At 41.5% G+C, this 15688-nt stretch overlaps 2 protein-coding genes across 6 annotated transcripts in view; both read right to left on the bottom strand.

Moving 5' to 3' along the window:
• The window catches only part of CENPE (centromere protein E), a 39593-nt gene extending 32904 nt beyond the window's left edge, over nt 1–6689 (bottom strand). For all 5 annotated transcript variants that reach the window (XM_032686900.1, XM_032686903.1, XM_032686901.1 and 2 more), the window contains exons 1-9: nt 6548–6689; nt 6229–6320; nt 4823–4912; nt 4626–4744; nt 3446–3565; nt 2613–2694; nt 2346–2413; nt 2193–2264; nt 631–682 (exon numbers count right to left, since the gene is read on the bottom strand). In XM_032686900.1, coding sequence (XP_032542791.1) covers nt 631–682; nt 2193–2264; nt 2346–2413; nt 2613–2694; nt 3446–3565; nt 4626–4744; nt 4823–4912; nt 6229–6320; nt 6548–6603 — 751 coding nt within the window. In that variant the 5' untranslated portion in view covers nt 6604–6689. The remainder of the gene's footprint in view (nt 1–630; nt 683–2192; nt 2265–2345; nt 2414–2612; nt 2695–3445; nt 3566–4625; nt 4745–4822; nt 4913–6228; nt 6321–6547) is intronic.
• An 879-nt stretch (nt 6690–7568) lies between these two features.
• LOC116786370 (radial spoke head protein 6 homolog A-like) lies at nt 7569–14876 on the bottom strand. Its single transcript, XM_032686899.1, has 6 exons — nt 14129–14876; nt 13389–13623; nt 10997–11734; nt 9728–9869; nt 8772–8889; nt 7569–8134 (listed from the first exon to the last, which is right to left on the bottom strand). The coding sequence occupies exons 1-6, from the start codon at nt 14350–14352 to the stop codon at nt 7912–7914; spliced, it is 1680 nt and encodes a 559-aa protein (XP_032542790.1). The 5' UTR covers nt 14353–14876; the 3' UTR covers nt 7569–7911.
• Nucleotides 14877–15688: the final 812 nt, after the last annotated feature.

Raw genomic sequence — 15688 nt, 5'->3', positions numbered from 1 at the left:
AGCATCAAAGTAAGAGAGTAATCACAAATGAACATTTAGAACCTTTATAGAGTAAGTAGGTGGTGCTATAAGAACTTTAATTTTGTTTCCTGTTTAAATTTTGCAATTGCAACATTTACATGCATAACAAACCAGCCTTAGATACAAATTTTGGGTTAGTCATTCTTCATAAGAGAGAATATTTTACCTGTGTCCCTCTCAGATCGCTTTTTTCTGATAAAGACATTTTTGTGCAGCTTCATGCTGTCACTTTTAACAGCCAAGCTTCTCAACAGCTAAAGAACAAGCCATCTACTCCCTCTTCACCTTTATATACAAGTCCCTAAAAAGCTTCTAGTGATTTTGTTATTACAGGTGAATCTTTACTGAGTCATCTCCATTCTATTAGTTCAGTGCATGACTGTTGCCAGGCCTGCTACTCTAGAAAAGGAATATTACTACTTAATTGTTTGCACTTTACAGCATTTACAGTATTTTCCTGAGTAGAACCTGCTCTACCAAGGGGAAAAGAGCTCATTTATAAACAATAAGTAACACAATAGCACATTGATCAAAGAATTTCCTATCATAGTCTCTTGTTAGGGTTAATTAACAGAAATGGTCATCAGGAGAGCCCCATTTAACACTCACCTTCAGATCCTGTTTGACTAGCTCTTTCGCTGCCTGCCAGATCTACCAAGTTCTGCAAATTTATTAAATATTTCACAGATTAGTTCTGAGAAAATTTAGTTTAAATCCTCTTAATTCTAAATCTCTGCTAAGAATTTCATAAACCACAGTTACACTTAAAAAACCCCAAGAGGTCTGTCATTATTGGAAGTAACCATAGCTGCTATACACACATCAACCCATACTTTCAAGGTACAAAAGTACACAGAATAAGTTTGTATGAACTCTATTACACCACCCCAAACAGTATTTCAAACTTGCAGTGCAAGAACCCCTACCCTCAGTAACAAAAAGATGATACTTCTGTACTGAGAAACTGTGCTTAGCTACTAACTCAAGCCATAGGAATCTTTCATGGAAAAAAGAGCCTAGATGAGATTATCTAGCATGCTGTCCTGAATCAGCTGTATGTCTCTCCTTGCCTGTCACTGTGGGGATACAGAAAAGAAGAAATTAAATACCAGAGGAAAAGCCTCCCTCTGAATCCGGTTCAAAGTCAACTAGAACTTCACAACAACCCATAATGATTTGCCTGAGCAAGTGGCCCTCACTTTAGCTGGTTTTTGTTTCAGAAAGGTAAAATCCTGTACTAACTCCATCGAGCAGCAACAGACCAAAAAGGCCAAAAACCTCTCCCCTTACCCCAGGTAGTACAGGTTAGTATAAGGTCAGGTGGAACAGGCCAAAGGGTAGGGGTGGTGTAAGAAGAGTAGATACCATAACTTATGGCAAGAAAAAAAGGAGGTAGTAGCTTGCTGAAATAGTGCCTGAGCAGTGTTTACTTTCAGACTCTGAGCTTTTTCACATGAAGCCAAAACAGAAAGCTCTTTCCACGATACATGTGATTAATGCTATTGCCAGTTCCAAATAAGAGTGCTTTTGCAGATTTTAGCAAGCTCAAATGGTTTCATACTGATTCCATTCCTCCAGTTTTTCAGATTATTTTCTGAGAATCAAGAAAAGGCTGTAGAGAAGGCTTCTGAAACCATAACACTCCCCTAGAGATCAGCAGTTGTATTCCCCCCAGTTTATGATACTTCATATGCCAATAATCCACCAAAGAGATGCTAAGAGGGGTTACTTGTGAAAAAAATGAATCTTCTGGTCATTGGAGCTGCAGGGCAAATATTCTTTTAACAAAGAGGATAAGAGAAGTCTTAAGGTTACCCATTTTACAAGTTATTTCACTGAGCTTGTGGGTGGCCAGAAACAATTGTAGGGGAAGATGTACTTCACAAAATGCAAGAGCACTCTGACATAGCCCCCTCCGCTCCTGGGAAGGGCTACGTAACACTCCCCAGTCCAGCATAAGTAATTCCCATGTCAGCATTTCCTTTGGTGGGAAGTTATCCTCTAGGTAACACCCCAGGAGTCTCCCTCTATACTTAAGAAATGTCTGCTAGAAGTTAACAACAAAGCATATTTGTCAGTCATTATGAAGTATCATTATTCTCTCAAACAAGTGGTAACAGTAAATTCTCTAGCTAAGCTGCACTTCAAGAAACCATTCAATAGACACTTACCAAGTGGGAAACCATGACTGCTCCATCACAGTTTGCATTTGCAGGGTCACTTCGTTCTCTGCTTTCGATGATCTAGAAATGCAATAAAGTGCAATCAAGTTTTTGTCACTTGGAAAACAATACAACCACTCCTAATAGTGAAGCAGTTTTTACCATTCTGAAGATCGTGTGAGAACGGCTGCTGTGTTCATTCATTTTTGTTTCTCCATAATGACGATTTCCTGCCAAAAACAATATTAAAATACTTCTGCTTCTATTTTGATAAAATGGAGATAAATGGAAAAAAAAGCATAATTTTAAAACTTTCTCAAAAACACTGATTTCTGAATATAAACTCAAAAAGATACCCCACGGTTCTAGATATACCTTATCCATCAATGTTTTTTTAAAATATCAGCTGACAGTGGCTAAATAACTTACTTTCTCCTTTTCTTATCCATTCCATAACTTGTTCTGGGGCAACCACTACTTCTTCAATCAGATCTTCTACATATGTATTCCTCTATAGAATAAACACAGTCATAAATTCTCCTGAACTCCAAAACTCACTTCAATACATAAAGTTAACATAACCAGCAATTATTATGCTATTTATTCAACAGCTGAAAGTCTTTTACTCCAAAGTAAAAAGGGTAAAGTTTAGACCTTCATCAAAACTGTGGCTTAAAGGCACAAGAATCAAAAGCCAGAGATTTAGAAAGTTTCCAAAAGACAGAACTGCTGGGGGAAATATCCTTCTGGACATTTTCTGAGGGAATCCAGGAATATATTTTTCAGTAAATGTTATAAGGGTATAATCATACAACTGGTAAATTTCTCTTCTTCTCATATTCCAAAAACATCCATTGTTTAGGGCATCAAAATTAAAAAAAAAAAAACAAAACAACCAAAACAACAATCAACCAATTTTTATTATTTGCTACAGAACTTTATATAAAGAAACTGAACACGGCGTTAAAGTAGATTTCTTTTGCTATGGTGATCATCTTACAGAATAGTTCCAGTCTCATGGTTATTCCATGATTATAGTAGAAGAAAAGTGTATCTACTTTGAAAAAGGTAAACTAGCTACAGAAAGCCTGAAGTCACTGTTGTTATTCTACTATATCAAGTGTCCTTCTGCTAATGCTGAGGATACAATTACACAATTTGACCCAGAAAAGCTTTCAACTAGATGCCTCTGAAGGCATTTTGTTTTCAAATTCTTTTACTACAAGCAGATACAACACTTACATTACTTAAGATTCACTTACATTAATGTCCTCACGAATTCCCAGAGGCTTCTTTTTCCTACTATCACAAAGCAAATCTGTAATGGTTTCATTATAGATTTCCATGTAAGAAACTCTTAGCAAGAATTCTCTATCTGGGATCTAACGTTGAAAGAGAAAAAAAAAAATTATTAACAGACTAACTGATGAATATCTTCTAATGGAAGTATTCCTAACGCAGAGATGTATGTTTGTTTGGATATTGTTCTACAGATTTCTTTCCCCTCATCCTCTATGTAGCATTAGCATCTACCAATACAGAATAACTTTTCTTCTGTACCACCTCTTTCCAGCTGCATTAATGATATACCACTTCTAATAGGTTGTAAAATTAAGATAATTTTACACACAGAAGCATGAGAACGGTTTTCCCACTTAAATAATCTTTTCATAACCAATTTCCTCCTGCTTAGGCTCTTTCCTCTCTGTGTACCCTGTCTTCTCTCTCTGCTTGTTTGGACTTACTTTGCTGCTGCTTCTTCCCCTACCTCCCTGGTAGAGAATATTGGAGTGAGGAAAGGCTGCACAATGGACTCAGGGAAAGTTTTCTTGGCTTCAGTTACTTTCATAAACCTCCCAAGGTACCCTGCACCTCCTTAAAGGAGCAGAGAACATTTCACTAAACTGATAACGATTACCTGATACCCTCAAGGCAGAAGCAAGCGCTCTGCAAATCATGTTTTAGAAATCACTCTTTTAACTTACACCTTCTCCTTACTTTTATTAACCTTGAGCAATTAGCAGTTCTTTTGTAAGTCTGAAATAAGTAAATATAGTGTCATATTCTTCCCACCAGAAAAAGAAGTCTTTATTGTTGTTAATTTTTTAGACTTTTAAAATAGCAGAATAAACACAAAGCTTCATGTTACCTTATCTACCACACGAAAAAGTGAGTATCTATTTATATTTGTAATCAATGTTGAACATATTTGCAAGTTTAAGAACCCTTGTCAGTGTTGCTCTGATGTAATTTCAACTAAAGTCCCATTAGCTTTTTGTTTTAAACCACTCATCTTTTCCAGGCTAGCAAAGCAACTGCAACATATAGTCTAATATAAATTCACTTCCTTCATAAGCTCCTTGATACTAAAATTAACTTTTATGTAATGATCACAAATATTACTAGTCCTTTCAGTCACTTCAATTTAATGGAATTGCTCACCTCACAAATAATTTTGAAAACATGTTGAATTGCCTTAGGGATAATGCCCACAGAATCTTCATTTCCCATCATTGTGTAAGTCTTCCCTGAAGCAGTCTGTCCGTAAGCAAAAATTGTGCCTAGAAAGATAGTAGAGTTTTACCAACTATTTCTAAAACACTTTACAAACAGGATTTAAACACAGTTTTAAAACTTACCATTATAACCTCGCACAGCTGACTGTATAATTGGAACAGCTACACCATCATATAACTGCTGAGTGTTGTCACTGGAGTGAAAGACACGATCTTAAAAACAAATTAAAATAAAGCATGTGAATCCCTTGTATTGCAAGTCAAAACCAACCTATCATCTTACTCAGTATCACCGACTTCAAATCCAATAAATAGGCAGAGTAATTCAAACATAAAATATCATTGTGGCACTACTAATCAGGCTTTTAGAATTTTATTTTAAAATAAATATTAAACACAAAACCAAGAAAGATGCGATGCACAGATGACAGATAAGTAATAAAACTGTAAGAATGGAAGACACAGTTAAACAGTCATCCTATTTAGTATAGTTATGGCTAGTTTATCTCTGAGGATTGTAAATCAGACAAGACAGGCTAATTGTCCTCGTGCAGCCCATGGAGGACCATTAGGGTGCAGAGATCAACCTGCAGCCCATGGAGGAGCCCACTCTGGAGCAGGTGGATATCTGAAGGAGGCTGTGACCCTCTGGGAGGCCCAAGATGGAGCAGGGTCCTGCTGAGGACCTGCAGCCCATGGAGAAGGAAGCCCATGCTGGATCAGGTTTTTCCCCAGTAGGACTTGTGGCCCCTGTGGGGGACCCACATTGGTACAGCTCATTCATGAAGGACTGCACCCCATGGAGGAGTGACCCACGGGACAGCAGGTTCATGAAGAACTGTTGCCCTTCCTCTTCCTGAGCAGCCACAGAAACAACAACTCACCATAACCCCCATTCCTTGTCTCCCAGCACCACTGGTGGGGAGGAGGGAGAACATGGAAGGAAGCAGGGGTGGGGTGAAGGTCTTTTTAGATTATTTTACTTCTCACTCTTTTGCTCTGATCTTGTTAGTAATAAATTCAATTAATATCTCCACTTTGAATCTGTTTTGCCCGTGAAGGTAATCAGTAAGTGACCTCTCCCAGCTCTTAACTCAAGAATCCTTAACTGTTTTTTTTCTCTCCTCAGTCTAGTTGCAGAGGGAGAGTGAGAGAGTGACTTTAGTGGGTACTTGGCAACCAGCCACGGTCAACTCACTACCCCACACCCCCTTCTCCCTAAATGCTCTGGACTAGCCCTGGTCTAGCCTGTAACTGGATTTCATACGAAAAGAATCGAGTTCATGTGTTCCAAAGATATTAGAACATAAATCAGAACAGAGAAAGCAACGTCCACCAGGAAGCTGACTTCAAAAGCACATTCCCAGTGTTGCCTAAACCAGAAATCCTGTGTGCTTCAGAATTATGAAATTGGAAAAGTTCAGGGACACTGCAGGAAGCTCAGGGCACTCACGTCGACACGTTCAAGCAGTACAGTAGCGGAGGTCCGCATAACCATCAAAGCAAAGCAATTGCTTTTACATTCTTACCGTAACTAAATATTTTGGTACCATTCACGTCGGAAACGGTATTATTTTCGCTCTTCCAATGCAGGGACACTTTATCTCCTGAAGCATTTTCTCTAAGAGAAGAAGATACTCTGTTACCTTCATCGGGCTAGGGCTCTGCTCCCGTAACACGGACCCCTGACCGCGACACTCTCTACCCCGGAGGGATCCGGATCCCTCCTTCCGCCACGGGGACAGACACCGTCTTCCTGCCCCGGGACCGTCACGGCGCGAGGAGCACAGCAGCATTCCGGGGTAAACGCCGCTGCAGCCTCCCCCTCCCGCCTGCCCGGAGCCTCACCTGGCGATGAGCGGCCGCACACGCACGCAGACCGTGACCGCGCCCTCGTCCGCCATGCCCGCCCGGGACAAGGGAGACCGGGAACCGGGACAGGGACCCGAGACGGCTCCGGACAGACACCGCCCGCCCCAACCGCCACCGCAGTTTGAACTGCTCCAGAGACCGCTCCCTATTGGCCCACGTGAGACGGAAGCCGCACGCGGAGCGTACCACTCGCCAGCACCTGGGGGGGGGGGGGGAAGGAGCGAGGGAGACGGGCAAGGAAAGCGCAGTGAGGGACAGGCTGATCAGCCCCTGAGCTCTACCGTGAACCTCCCCCCTCCCGTCTGCCGGCAGCGCTGTGGTGGTGCCGCCCAGGGATGCGAGCGTCGGCGCGGCCGTGGTGCGGGGATGGAGGGGTAGTTGCTCCGGGGAGAAGACTCCAGGAGCATCGAGTTTGACCGTAAACCCAGCACCGCCGTATTCACCGCTAAACCGTGTCCTGAAATGCCACAGCTACAGGGCATTTAAATACCTTCGGGGATGGTGACTCCACCACTGCCCTGGGCAGCCGGTTCCAATCCATGGCAGCCTTTTCCATAGAGAAGTTTTTCCTAATATCCAAATTTAAACCTTTCCTGGCGCAACTTGAGGCTGTTTGCTCTTCTTATATCGCTTGTAACTGAGGAGGAGACTGATCCCCACCTGGCTACAACCTCCTTTCGGGTACTTGTAGAGAGCGATAAGGTCACCCCTCAGCCTCCTCCTTTCCAGGATAAACAGCCCCAGCTCCCTCAGCCGCTCCTCATCAGACTTGTGCTCCAGACCCTTCACCAGCTCTGTTGCCTTTCTCTGGATACACTCCAGCACCTCAATGTCTCTCTTGCAGTGAGGGGCCTAAAACTGAACCCAGGATTCGAAGTGTGGTCTCAGCAGTGCTGCTGATCAGTGTCATCCCCATGCACTTGGCCAGTACCTCGATAAGCTGTCTACTGCATCTAAACAGTATGCTTTCGCACACAAAAGCACACGTCACACATTGTTATGTGATTATAATTTTTTTTATTTAAAATGTACTGAAGTGAGGGTTAGAAAAACAGTGTGAACATTTGGTGGATTATAGTTCTTAGTTCAAATCAATATCATTTTAGCAAACAGACTGCACAGTCATCTAAGAAAAAGGCTAAGTCATTCATTGCACAGTCTTCATGAAGGGCTTTAGGGGTGGAGAAGGAGTGGAAGGTAGCTGCAAAGAGAAGCCTACAGAAATCAAAAAAGAAGGCATGCTCCAATTGCATTTCTTTTAAGGTCAACAAATTAATGACTACATCATGAAAATACTATTCACGTTTAAAGTTTTAAAACAATATGTTTCCCCCCACATTTTAATCATCCCCCTCTTCTTCCTCTTCCTCTTCCTCTTCTTCACCTGCGGCTAAAGCTTCCTGCGCAGCCTTGAAAGCCAGTTCCTCTTCCAGAGTGGGGTCTCTTGCCTCAGTGATCCCTGGACCACTGGGATATTCTTCTTGCACTGGTGGGGGCAGGACAGGAGTGTAGTTTTCTGGACTGTATTTGTGACCCCAGCCAAAGTAGATGTTGTCAAATTTCCTGAGAAAGAGCAGTGAAAGAAAACATTCAGCCCCTGACAAAATATCAGCAGAGATACTGTCAGGCTTCCTTACTCTGCTGCGCAAAAAGTTACAGATATCCTATAACAGAAGAATTTAAAAGATGGCACCTTTTTTTAACTGCTCTAATGGTTGATTAACACATCTTCTGTTTAAAATGATGAAGTGTCACTGCACTATATTGCAATATGACTCCAACTTCACTTGGGTAACAACATAGCGCCATTTCTGACACCAGCTCCAGTGCCCTTTTAAAAGCAGGTGGAGGTCATGACTGTACTACTTGTAGTGGAAACAAATGAACATTAGAACCACAGAATGTAGATGTTTTTGTAGAAAGTACCACAGACCCAAGAACACAGGTTTTAAATCAAGGACTGTGCCCTAATACTAACTGGACATTTACATCCACTAACTTTATACCAGTCTTTAAAATGATTATTTGTTTTCACTCTTAAATACATATTTACTGTTGCTGTGCACATTCAAGTGGCCTTCTCCATCAGTCTCCAGAATAGTTAGAATTCAGTCAATGAATTAATAATAAAGCAACTTTGCCAGGTGCCTGTGTGTAGCATATAAAGTCTGTGTTGTAACCATGTCAACTACATTCTCACCTGCCAGATGCAAAGGCATATGCTCCAGGCCACCGGTTAGACTGGATAATTGCAACAGAGTGTTGTGGGATCAGGTTTGTAGAATGCTGAGCTGTCCAAGCAGGGATGTCTTTAATTCCTGGAGGCAGCCAAACATACACTGTCTATGAATAAACGCACTTAGAAGCCTCTACAAAACATTTAAGACTGAGCTACAAGATTTTCAGAATTACAGAAAGACTTACAGAATTCAAGCAACAGTTATATTAAGTTGCATGTTAGAAGAGCCAAAAGTCAGAAACAATAAACTGTATCTGAACAAGTGGCTCGAATGTATGAGAAAGTAGCACAGGAATTCTAAGAGACTCACAGGAGTGCTACTCAAATTCAGTAGCATTAACCCTGGTTTCTTTTGTCAAGGACTTTTTAGCACTTATGGATACATTATATAGTTATATTTCACCTCCATTAAAGAATGGAGAGTAGGAAAATAATTTAATATTGATGTAATCTAATATTCAGGCTCCCTTATTCCCATGATTTGCTGGAGTAATATGCTAAAACATCTAAATGTTTATACAAATACCGAATATCAGTGTATGTGTGTACATATTAATTAATCTATTTATTTATGTGTGCACACACACTTTTTGTTTTGGCCTAAAAAGATGAGGTAAAAATAGCTGAATGTATTTCAGCTGTCCTGAATGTGCAATAACCTGACAAGTCTAAGTTATTTTTTTCCCTTTAATCTCAACAAGATTGTTACCTAGTAAACCTGATTATTTCAGTTTTAATGTCAATACTGTTAACCATTTTGCTTTTGATTGATTCTCTAAAAAAATGTGTTTACCCCACAGGGGCAAATTATATTCCTCCAAAAAGTGCCAGAGTCCTATAACTTCAAATATTTACTACCTAAATGCCAACATTCCTAGTGGCTCTCTATCAAAAACTTCATGTTCCATGAAGAATACCTTCATCTTCAGAGAGCAGAGTAAGAAGGGGTGGTCCTGTTTCTGCCTGTTGCTCATCCATCTCCTCTTCCTCCTCTTCCTCCTCTTCTTCTTCTTCATTTTTTTCCTCTAATTTTTGAGGATTAATCCAAACACAGCGACCCTACAATTGATACGGAAAAATAATAAATACATGTAACAATCACTGAAAGAATGCAAGCCAGTTAAAACAATTGGCTCAGACACACACACAGAGTTACGGGATAGGGAGAAGAAAAATATGTATTCCATAACCGGTATATTGTTGGCAGAATATTGTATCCTCTTGGTAGAATATTGTATCCTCTTGGCAGAGCATTTCCTATATCCCTCTTTCCTCCCTCCTTCCTCGCTCATCCCTGCTTACTATTTCAGAATAAATTTATACCTCTGCCATTAGTTTTTTGTGATTTTGTAGTCTTCAGTTCCTGACCAGTTTCGTTTATATCCTTGCTAGACTACCAGTTACTGCAAACTAAGAGGCTTAACTTATGGACTTTACCTCTTCCTTTAAAATCTACCTTGTTATTTAGCTACCAGTCAGAGGAACATGTTCTTAAGACTCTAGTGCATATAAACTTTATTTTTTACAATTATTGTTTTGCTGGTAGTAAGTTTAAACCTCATTTCCTACCATTTGCTGTTATATTACACTAGCATTCTTGAACTGGTAGACTGGCCAGCCAACCATCCAGCACTGATCATCAAATTAGTAATATCTCTTTCTAGCACAGGCCTGATAGCACATGCTTTTAAGCTTTTTCACTTGCATGTTTTACAGCAGAAAGTATAAAACCAAAAGAAGAAAACAACAAATAAGTTCAATTTAGCATACAATCAAAAGCTATCTGCATTTTAGCATCCTACCCAAGAAAGGAAAATTTTAAACATTTCTGTCAAGTAAGGATGTTAAAGCAGAGAACCTAATACAAAAGATTACCAGAAATCATAGTTATCAGGGCCTAACTCCATACTGTTATCTAAAGATAGGTTTCAACCTCAAGAAAACATAATTGAAAAAAGTACTAAATCTAGAAGGTTCCTAAATACATATATATATGTATGTACATGTGCAAGATATTTACATATTATATATGAAATATATCTTCTGTATAAAAACGTTGCAGTCCAATACCACAGTCTGAACGTGCAGGTGAGGAGTGTCATTGACATTCTGTACTGTACAAGTACTGCAGTGTGAGTGGTATCCGAATGGTGCTCAGTGTGAGCACATACCTGCTGAGCACATACCTGCTTCAGAATATTCTTTACGTGGTGTGCCCATGTGGAGAGAGAATCCACCATTTCAGCCACAGCAGGAGGCTCAAACTCAGGATTTTCTTCATATGTGTCCCCACCTTCTTCTTCTTCTTCCTCTTCTGGAAACTGGTAAAATCCAGTGGGAGAAACATGGGTTCCTGCTGAGATTCGAGCTATCTGTGCACGCAGGTAATTGGCCTCATTTCCAGGGAAAGGAGGAAAGCTCACAACAGGAGCATGCAGCCGACCAGTGAAGAACTTCTTGATTTTCCTGGCACAGACAATCTGGGCTGGTGTCACTGGAGGCAACTTCACCCAGGGTTTGCCTGGCTCATTACAGACAAAGTAGACATATTTATTAGCCCCAGTCCCGTTTTCTTCTTTTGGGATATCAGGTGGGGGTTTATAGGTGGACTTTGGTGGTTCATCTTCTTTTTCTTTTTCCTCATCTTGCTCTTCGACCTCATCCATCCCTTGCACTTCTTCCTCAGTAACTTCCTCTCCTGCTTCCTCCTCCTCTTCCCCTTCACGTAATTGTGCTTCCGCTATAATATAGTTCATTTCCAGGCCCAAAATCTTGCCCCAGAAGCGACAGGTCTGGATTGGCTGAACACTAGTTAGGTTTTTAAGGGCAAGGAATATGTAATAGGATTCATCTTTGCTCAAGCCAGCTCCAGCCTGTTCAAAATAAAAGGCTGTTTCCATCACATTCGGTATAGGGGAATGTCCCTGGGAAAGAAGATTTGGAGTTAGAGCTAAAGAATAATATAATTATCTATTTGAAAAATTAAACACGTTATGTACTGAACATTATACTTCTCTTTCCTCTAGTGCTACTCATTCTCTCAAAGTGCTTTGCAGACATTCATTCACTACATCTTTCACTATCATTTAGAAAAATTAAAAACGCCTTTTAAGGATAAAGAAGAAAACTCAGATGAACTGCAGCTTTTAGAAGGATTTAAAAGTTCAAACTCCTAATTACGGCAACATAAGGAAAGTCAGAATTCTTACACAGAATCTACAAAGGACTTCAGTGCTAGGGCATGTCAGCTAAGAGGCCTGTAAACAGGGACACTGTGTTTCCTTCTGTTTGTGACAGATGGACTTGGGGGAAAATATAATACAGACTTTATATATTGAGCCACCAGACCAGCAATATTTCTCTGAAGTGAATGCTGTTTATTTGAAGACCTTGGCATACAGCTCCATGCATTTTTTAAAATACTGCCCCCTGCTCTTACTGAAGTCCATAGGAAGACCCCATCTGGCTTCAGTGGAAGCAGAACTAGTCCAGTAATGATTTAATTAAGTATTTCCATTCGCTTTATCACCCTTCTCTCATTTCATGGGGGTAGGTGATCATATAACACAGACAGAGTTATTAGAAATTGGACATGACAGCATAGGGAATTTGGAAGGATTAGTGCTAGCTTCATATGGAATTTCTTTAGACCTTCCAGGTTTCTTATATCAAAGCAAGATTGACAGGAGTATGAAAAATTCAGAATTCTTTTCTGAAATAACCTGCTTTTTTGCCATTTTTTCTATCCTATATTGTTACTGTGAGATACATAATAGGCTATGGAAAAGATGAAGGACTATCTCTTCTGTTGTTGGTATTTGTACTCTGCAATGGCAATTCATTTGAATATATACTGGTAACCTAATATGAAAATCAACATCTTGTTGGTTGCTTTCCCTTGGTTATTATATGAATTCTCATTTATATTCTTATAATTCTCGTTATAAGAATTCTAATTTTTCATTGGGTACAAATGCTTCTGAATATATGCAACTGAATAATGAAAAATCCTGTTTTAAGAAGGGGCTTTTCAAGTCTAGTAATTCTTCATTAAAACCATATTTTTTTTCAGTTGGAGAAGGACAGACTGGAACCACAGTTGGAGCTGGAAAGATCACAAAATTGTGCATTCTCTGTTTTACACTAGCAGCCGTGCACAATATTCTGTAACTGGCGTCTAATATTATGGTCTCTTTAGATAAAGAAATGTCCCTTTTAGATAAAGAAAAGAAACTTGGAAGCAATATTCCATGCTGAACTGGCATATGGGAGATGTTATAAACTTTACTTTCTGTTCATCATCTCTAGAACATCCACAATTTTAAAGGCTGGGGATAGTAGATTTACTACATGGAAAAATCCCAACTAAGTAACTGGATGGGTTTTCTTCTTCACAACTAGACATGGGACCAGCTCAGCTATGGAGAGGGCACATGACACTGTGATTGCAATTATTTATATGTTCGTGAGAGGCAGCGCTACAGAAGAGACCACAACTTCCTCCCTTTCTCTTCACACCATCCACCCACCCATTCCCTGATACAGAGGGTAATCTGTTTCACTCTGATAATAACTCACTATCTCTTCCTCTATTATTTCTTCATTTTCTTCTCCGTTTTCCTTGATGAACAAAGCTTTACACTTTTCTGCAGCTTCATATGTTGGAGGAATCTCATATTCGTGTCGAAGAGTGTCCATTTTTTTCTGAAACCGAGCCCACTTCACATCCTTGCTGATATTCTCAATTATGTCTACTGTATTTGTGGGCTGTTCATCCAGGATCTTCGTTAGCACATTAGCAAGATGATCGTATCTGTCATATAAATGTAAATATTGTTGGCCAACCATAAAAAATTATCTCAGAATATTATGCTTTTAATATCTGAAGTAGAAGCTAATCATCTGGAACTTTGGAGAAGTCATTGGAATAATTAGAAGAAAGGTGCTCATGGAGCATTATGAAAAATTAGACTTAAAACTAGCCTGATTATACTTGGGAGCAGTCCCATCTTCCATTTTTTGTATATACCCCCCCATTTTAGGAGCTGAAGCTGAATTTAAACTTGCTCTTAATCAAATCAATTTCTTTTTGGACTTCCTATAAAATTCCTTTAGGAATTTTGATTCTGAAAGATGTTGGACACATGCAAGTATCACGTAGTGATGAAATGTTGCATTTATAACATATTATCCCATTCTGTATATACCTCCCTGGTATCCTTCCCTTTCTTAACATAACCCTTTGCCCTTTTACCAACACTAATCTTCTCTCCACTCATACTTCCTACCATTTTTGATTGACTCTTTTTCATACTTACAAGTTCAGGCCAGATGTTGTGCTGGTCTTCAGTAAATAGGCTTTTGCATTCTGGATTGCCAGCATTCGGGCTTTTGGATCCGGTATCTGATCATCATATGGGCTGTAATCTGGCTGATCAAGACCATAACCTGGTTCGTGTGGCTGATAAGGGCCATGCCCACGTTCATAGGCATATGTCTGATCAGCACCCTGGGAAGGGTTTAATCCTGGCGACTGATCCATGTTTTTGCCTGCCCCCCCCCCGGGCCTGATGGGAGGCTTGTCCCAGCGCTTATCTCTGACTGATGTTTCTTTCTGGCCCCTGCAGCTTGTCAGCGGCTTGCTCTGCTGGCCGCGGATGACGGAGGTGTTGAACTGGGCTCTGCGATTAATACGGTCCTTGTCCCGGTGCACGGCTCTAGCCGACACCTCCCCTTTGGTCCTGTGCTTGGAGGGGTGCTTGTGGCTGAGAGATGCTCTCCCTCGGTCCTCGTGGCTGCTCAACCCCTTGCCTTATCTCTCGGTATTCCTAGGGAGCTGGTCCCGGTTCCCGCTGAGGCTGATGAGCGTCTCAGCAGGCGGCTGCCCGGAGCCCCGCTGTGGCAGCGTGCGGCTCGGGCCGGCCGGGGCCTTGTGTCCGTGCCACAGGTGGCCTCGCTCCTGCCCTTCCCACGGCACAGCCCGGGGCGGGGCCCCCTGCGAGCCCGGCGGGTGCGGTGCTGTCCGGCCGGCCCGGGGCACACGCAGCCCCTCAGCCGCCGCCGCCCCGCGGGTGCCACAGCAACGGCCGCGCCGGCGGCGCAGCGGGCGGGGTGTCGCCGGGGGAACGGGGTGGCGGGCGCGGCCGAGGGGCCGGGAGGGAGCGGAACTCCGGCCACCTGCCCCAGCCGGCACTCCTTCCACAGGGGTGTTCAAGCGCTTCCCTCCCAGCGAGACGCACGGGGGTCCCGGTGAAAGGAAAGTGTTGAAGACCGGGCTGGACGGGGCCCTGAGCAACCTGGTCTAGTGACACTCCCCCTCCTTCTCCCCCGCCCATGGCAGGGGGGTGGGAATTAGGTGATCGTTAAGGTCCCTTCCAACCCAAAACAGTCTGATTCTATGAAACCGTGAAGTGCTGTTAGCACTTTACCTTGAACATCTGTGGTATGAGGATCTTTCAGGTGCCCTCTGAGAGCAGAAGAGTGGATCTTCAAATCTGAGTTTTGTTTTAAAAGGATGTTAGTTTGCCTTCTTTGCTTTCATATGCCTTTTAGTACTGATATATCATGCAGTTCATGAGGTACAAAGCTTTTTAGGAGGAAAAAAAATACTGTAAAATCTGATAATTGCTTAAAAAAAATTTAAGATTCAAGATTCAAGGGGGAAAAAGCAGATGTAAATTAAGTTAGAATGAAGGTCCTCTGATAGGAAGCAGTTTTGTCATGTAGTGCTGTCAGTGTTAATCATAGAATTGTAGAATATGCTGAGTTGGAAGGGACCCGTCAGGATCATCAAATCCATCTCCTGGCCCTATGCAGGACACACCAAGAATCACACCATGTGCCTGAGAGCATTGTCCAAACACTATTTGAACTCTATC

This window comes from Chiroxiphia lanceolata, chromosome 4, assembly GCF_009829145.1.
Source record: "Chiroxiphia lanceolata isolate bChiLan1 chromosome 4, bChiLan1.pri, whole genome shotgun sequence".
In the NCBI taxonomy this organism is placed as follows: Eukaryota; Metazoa; Chordata; class Aves; order Passeriformes; family Pipridae; genus Chiroxiphia; species Chiroxiphia lanceolata.
Note: the sequence above shows the minus strand (reverse complement) of the source record. Positions and strands in the feature narration are given on the sequence as shown.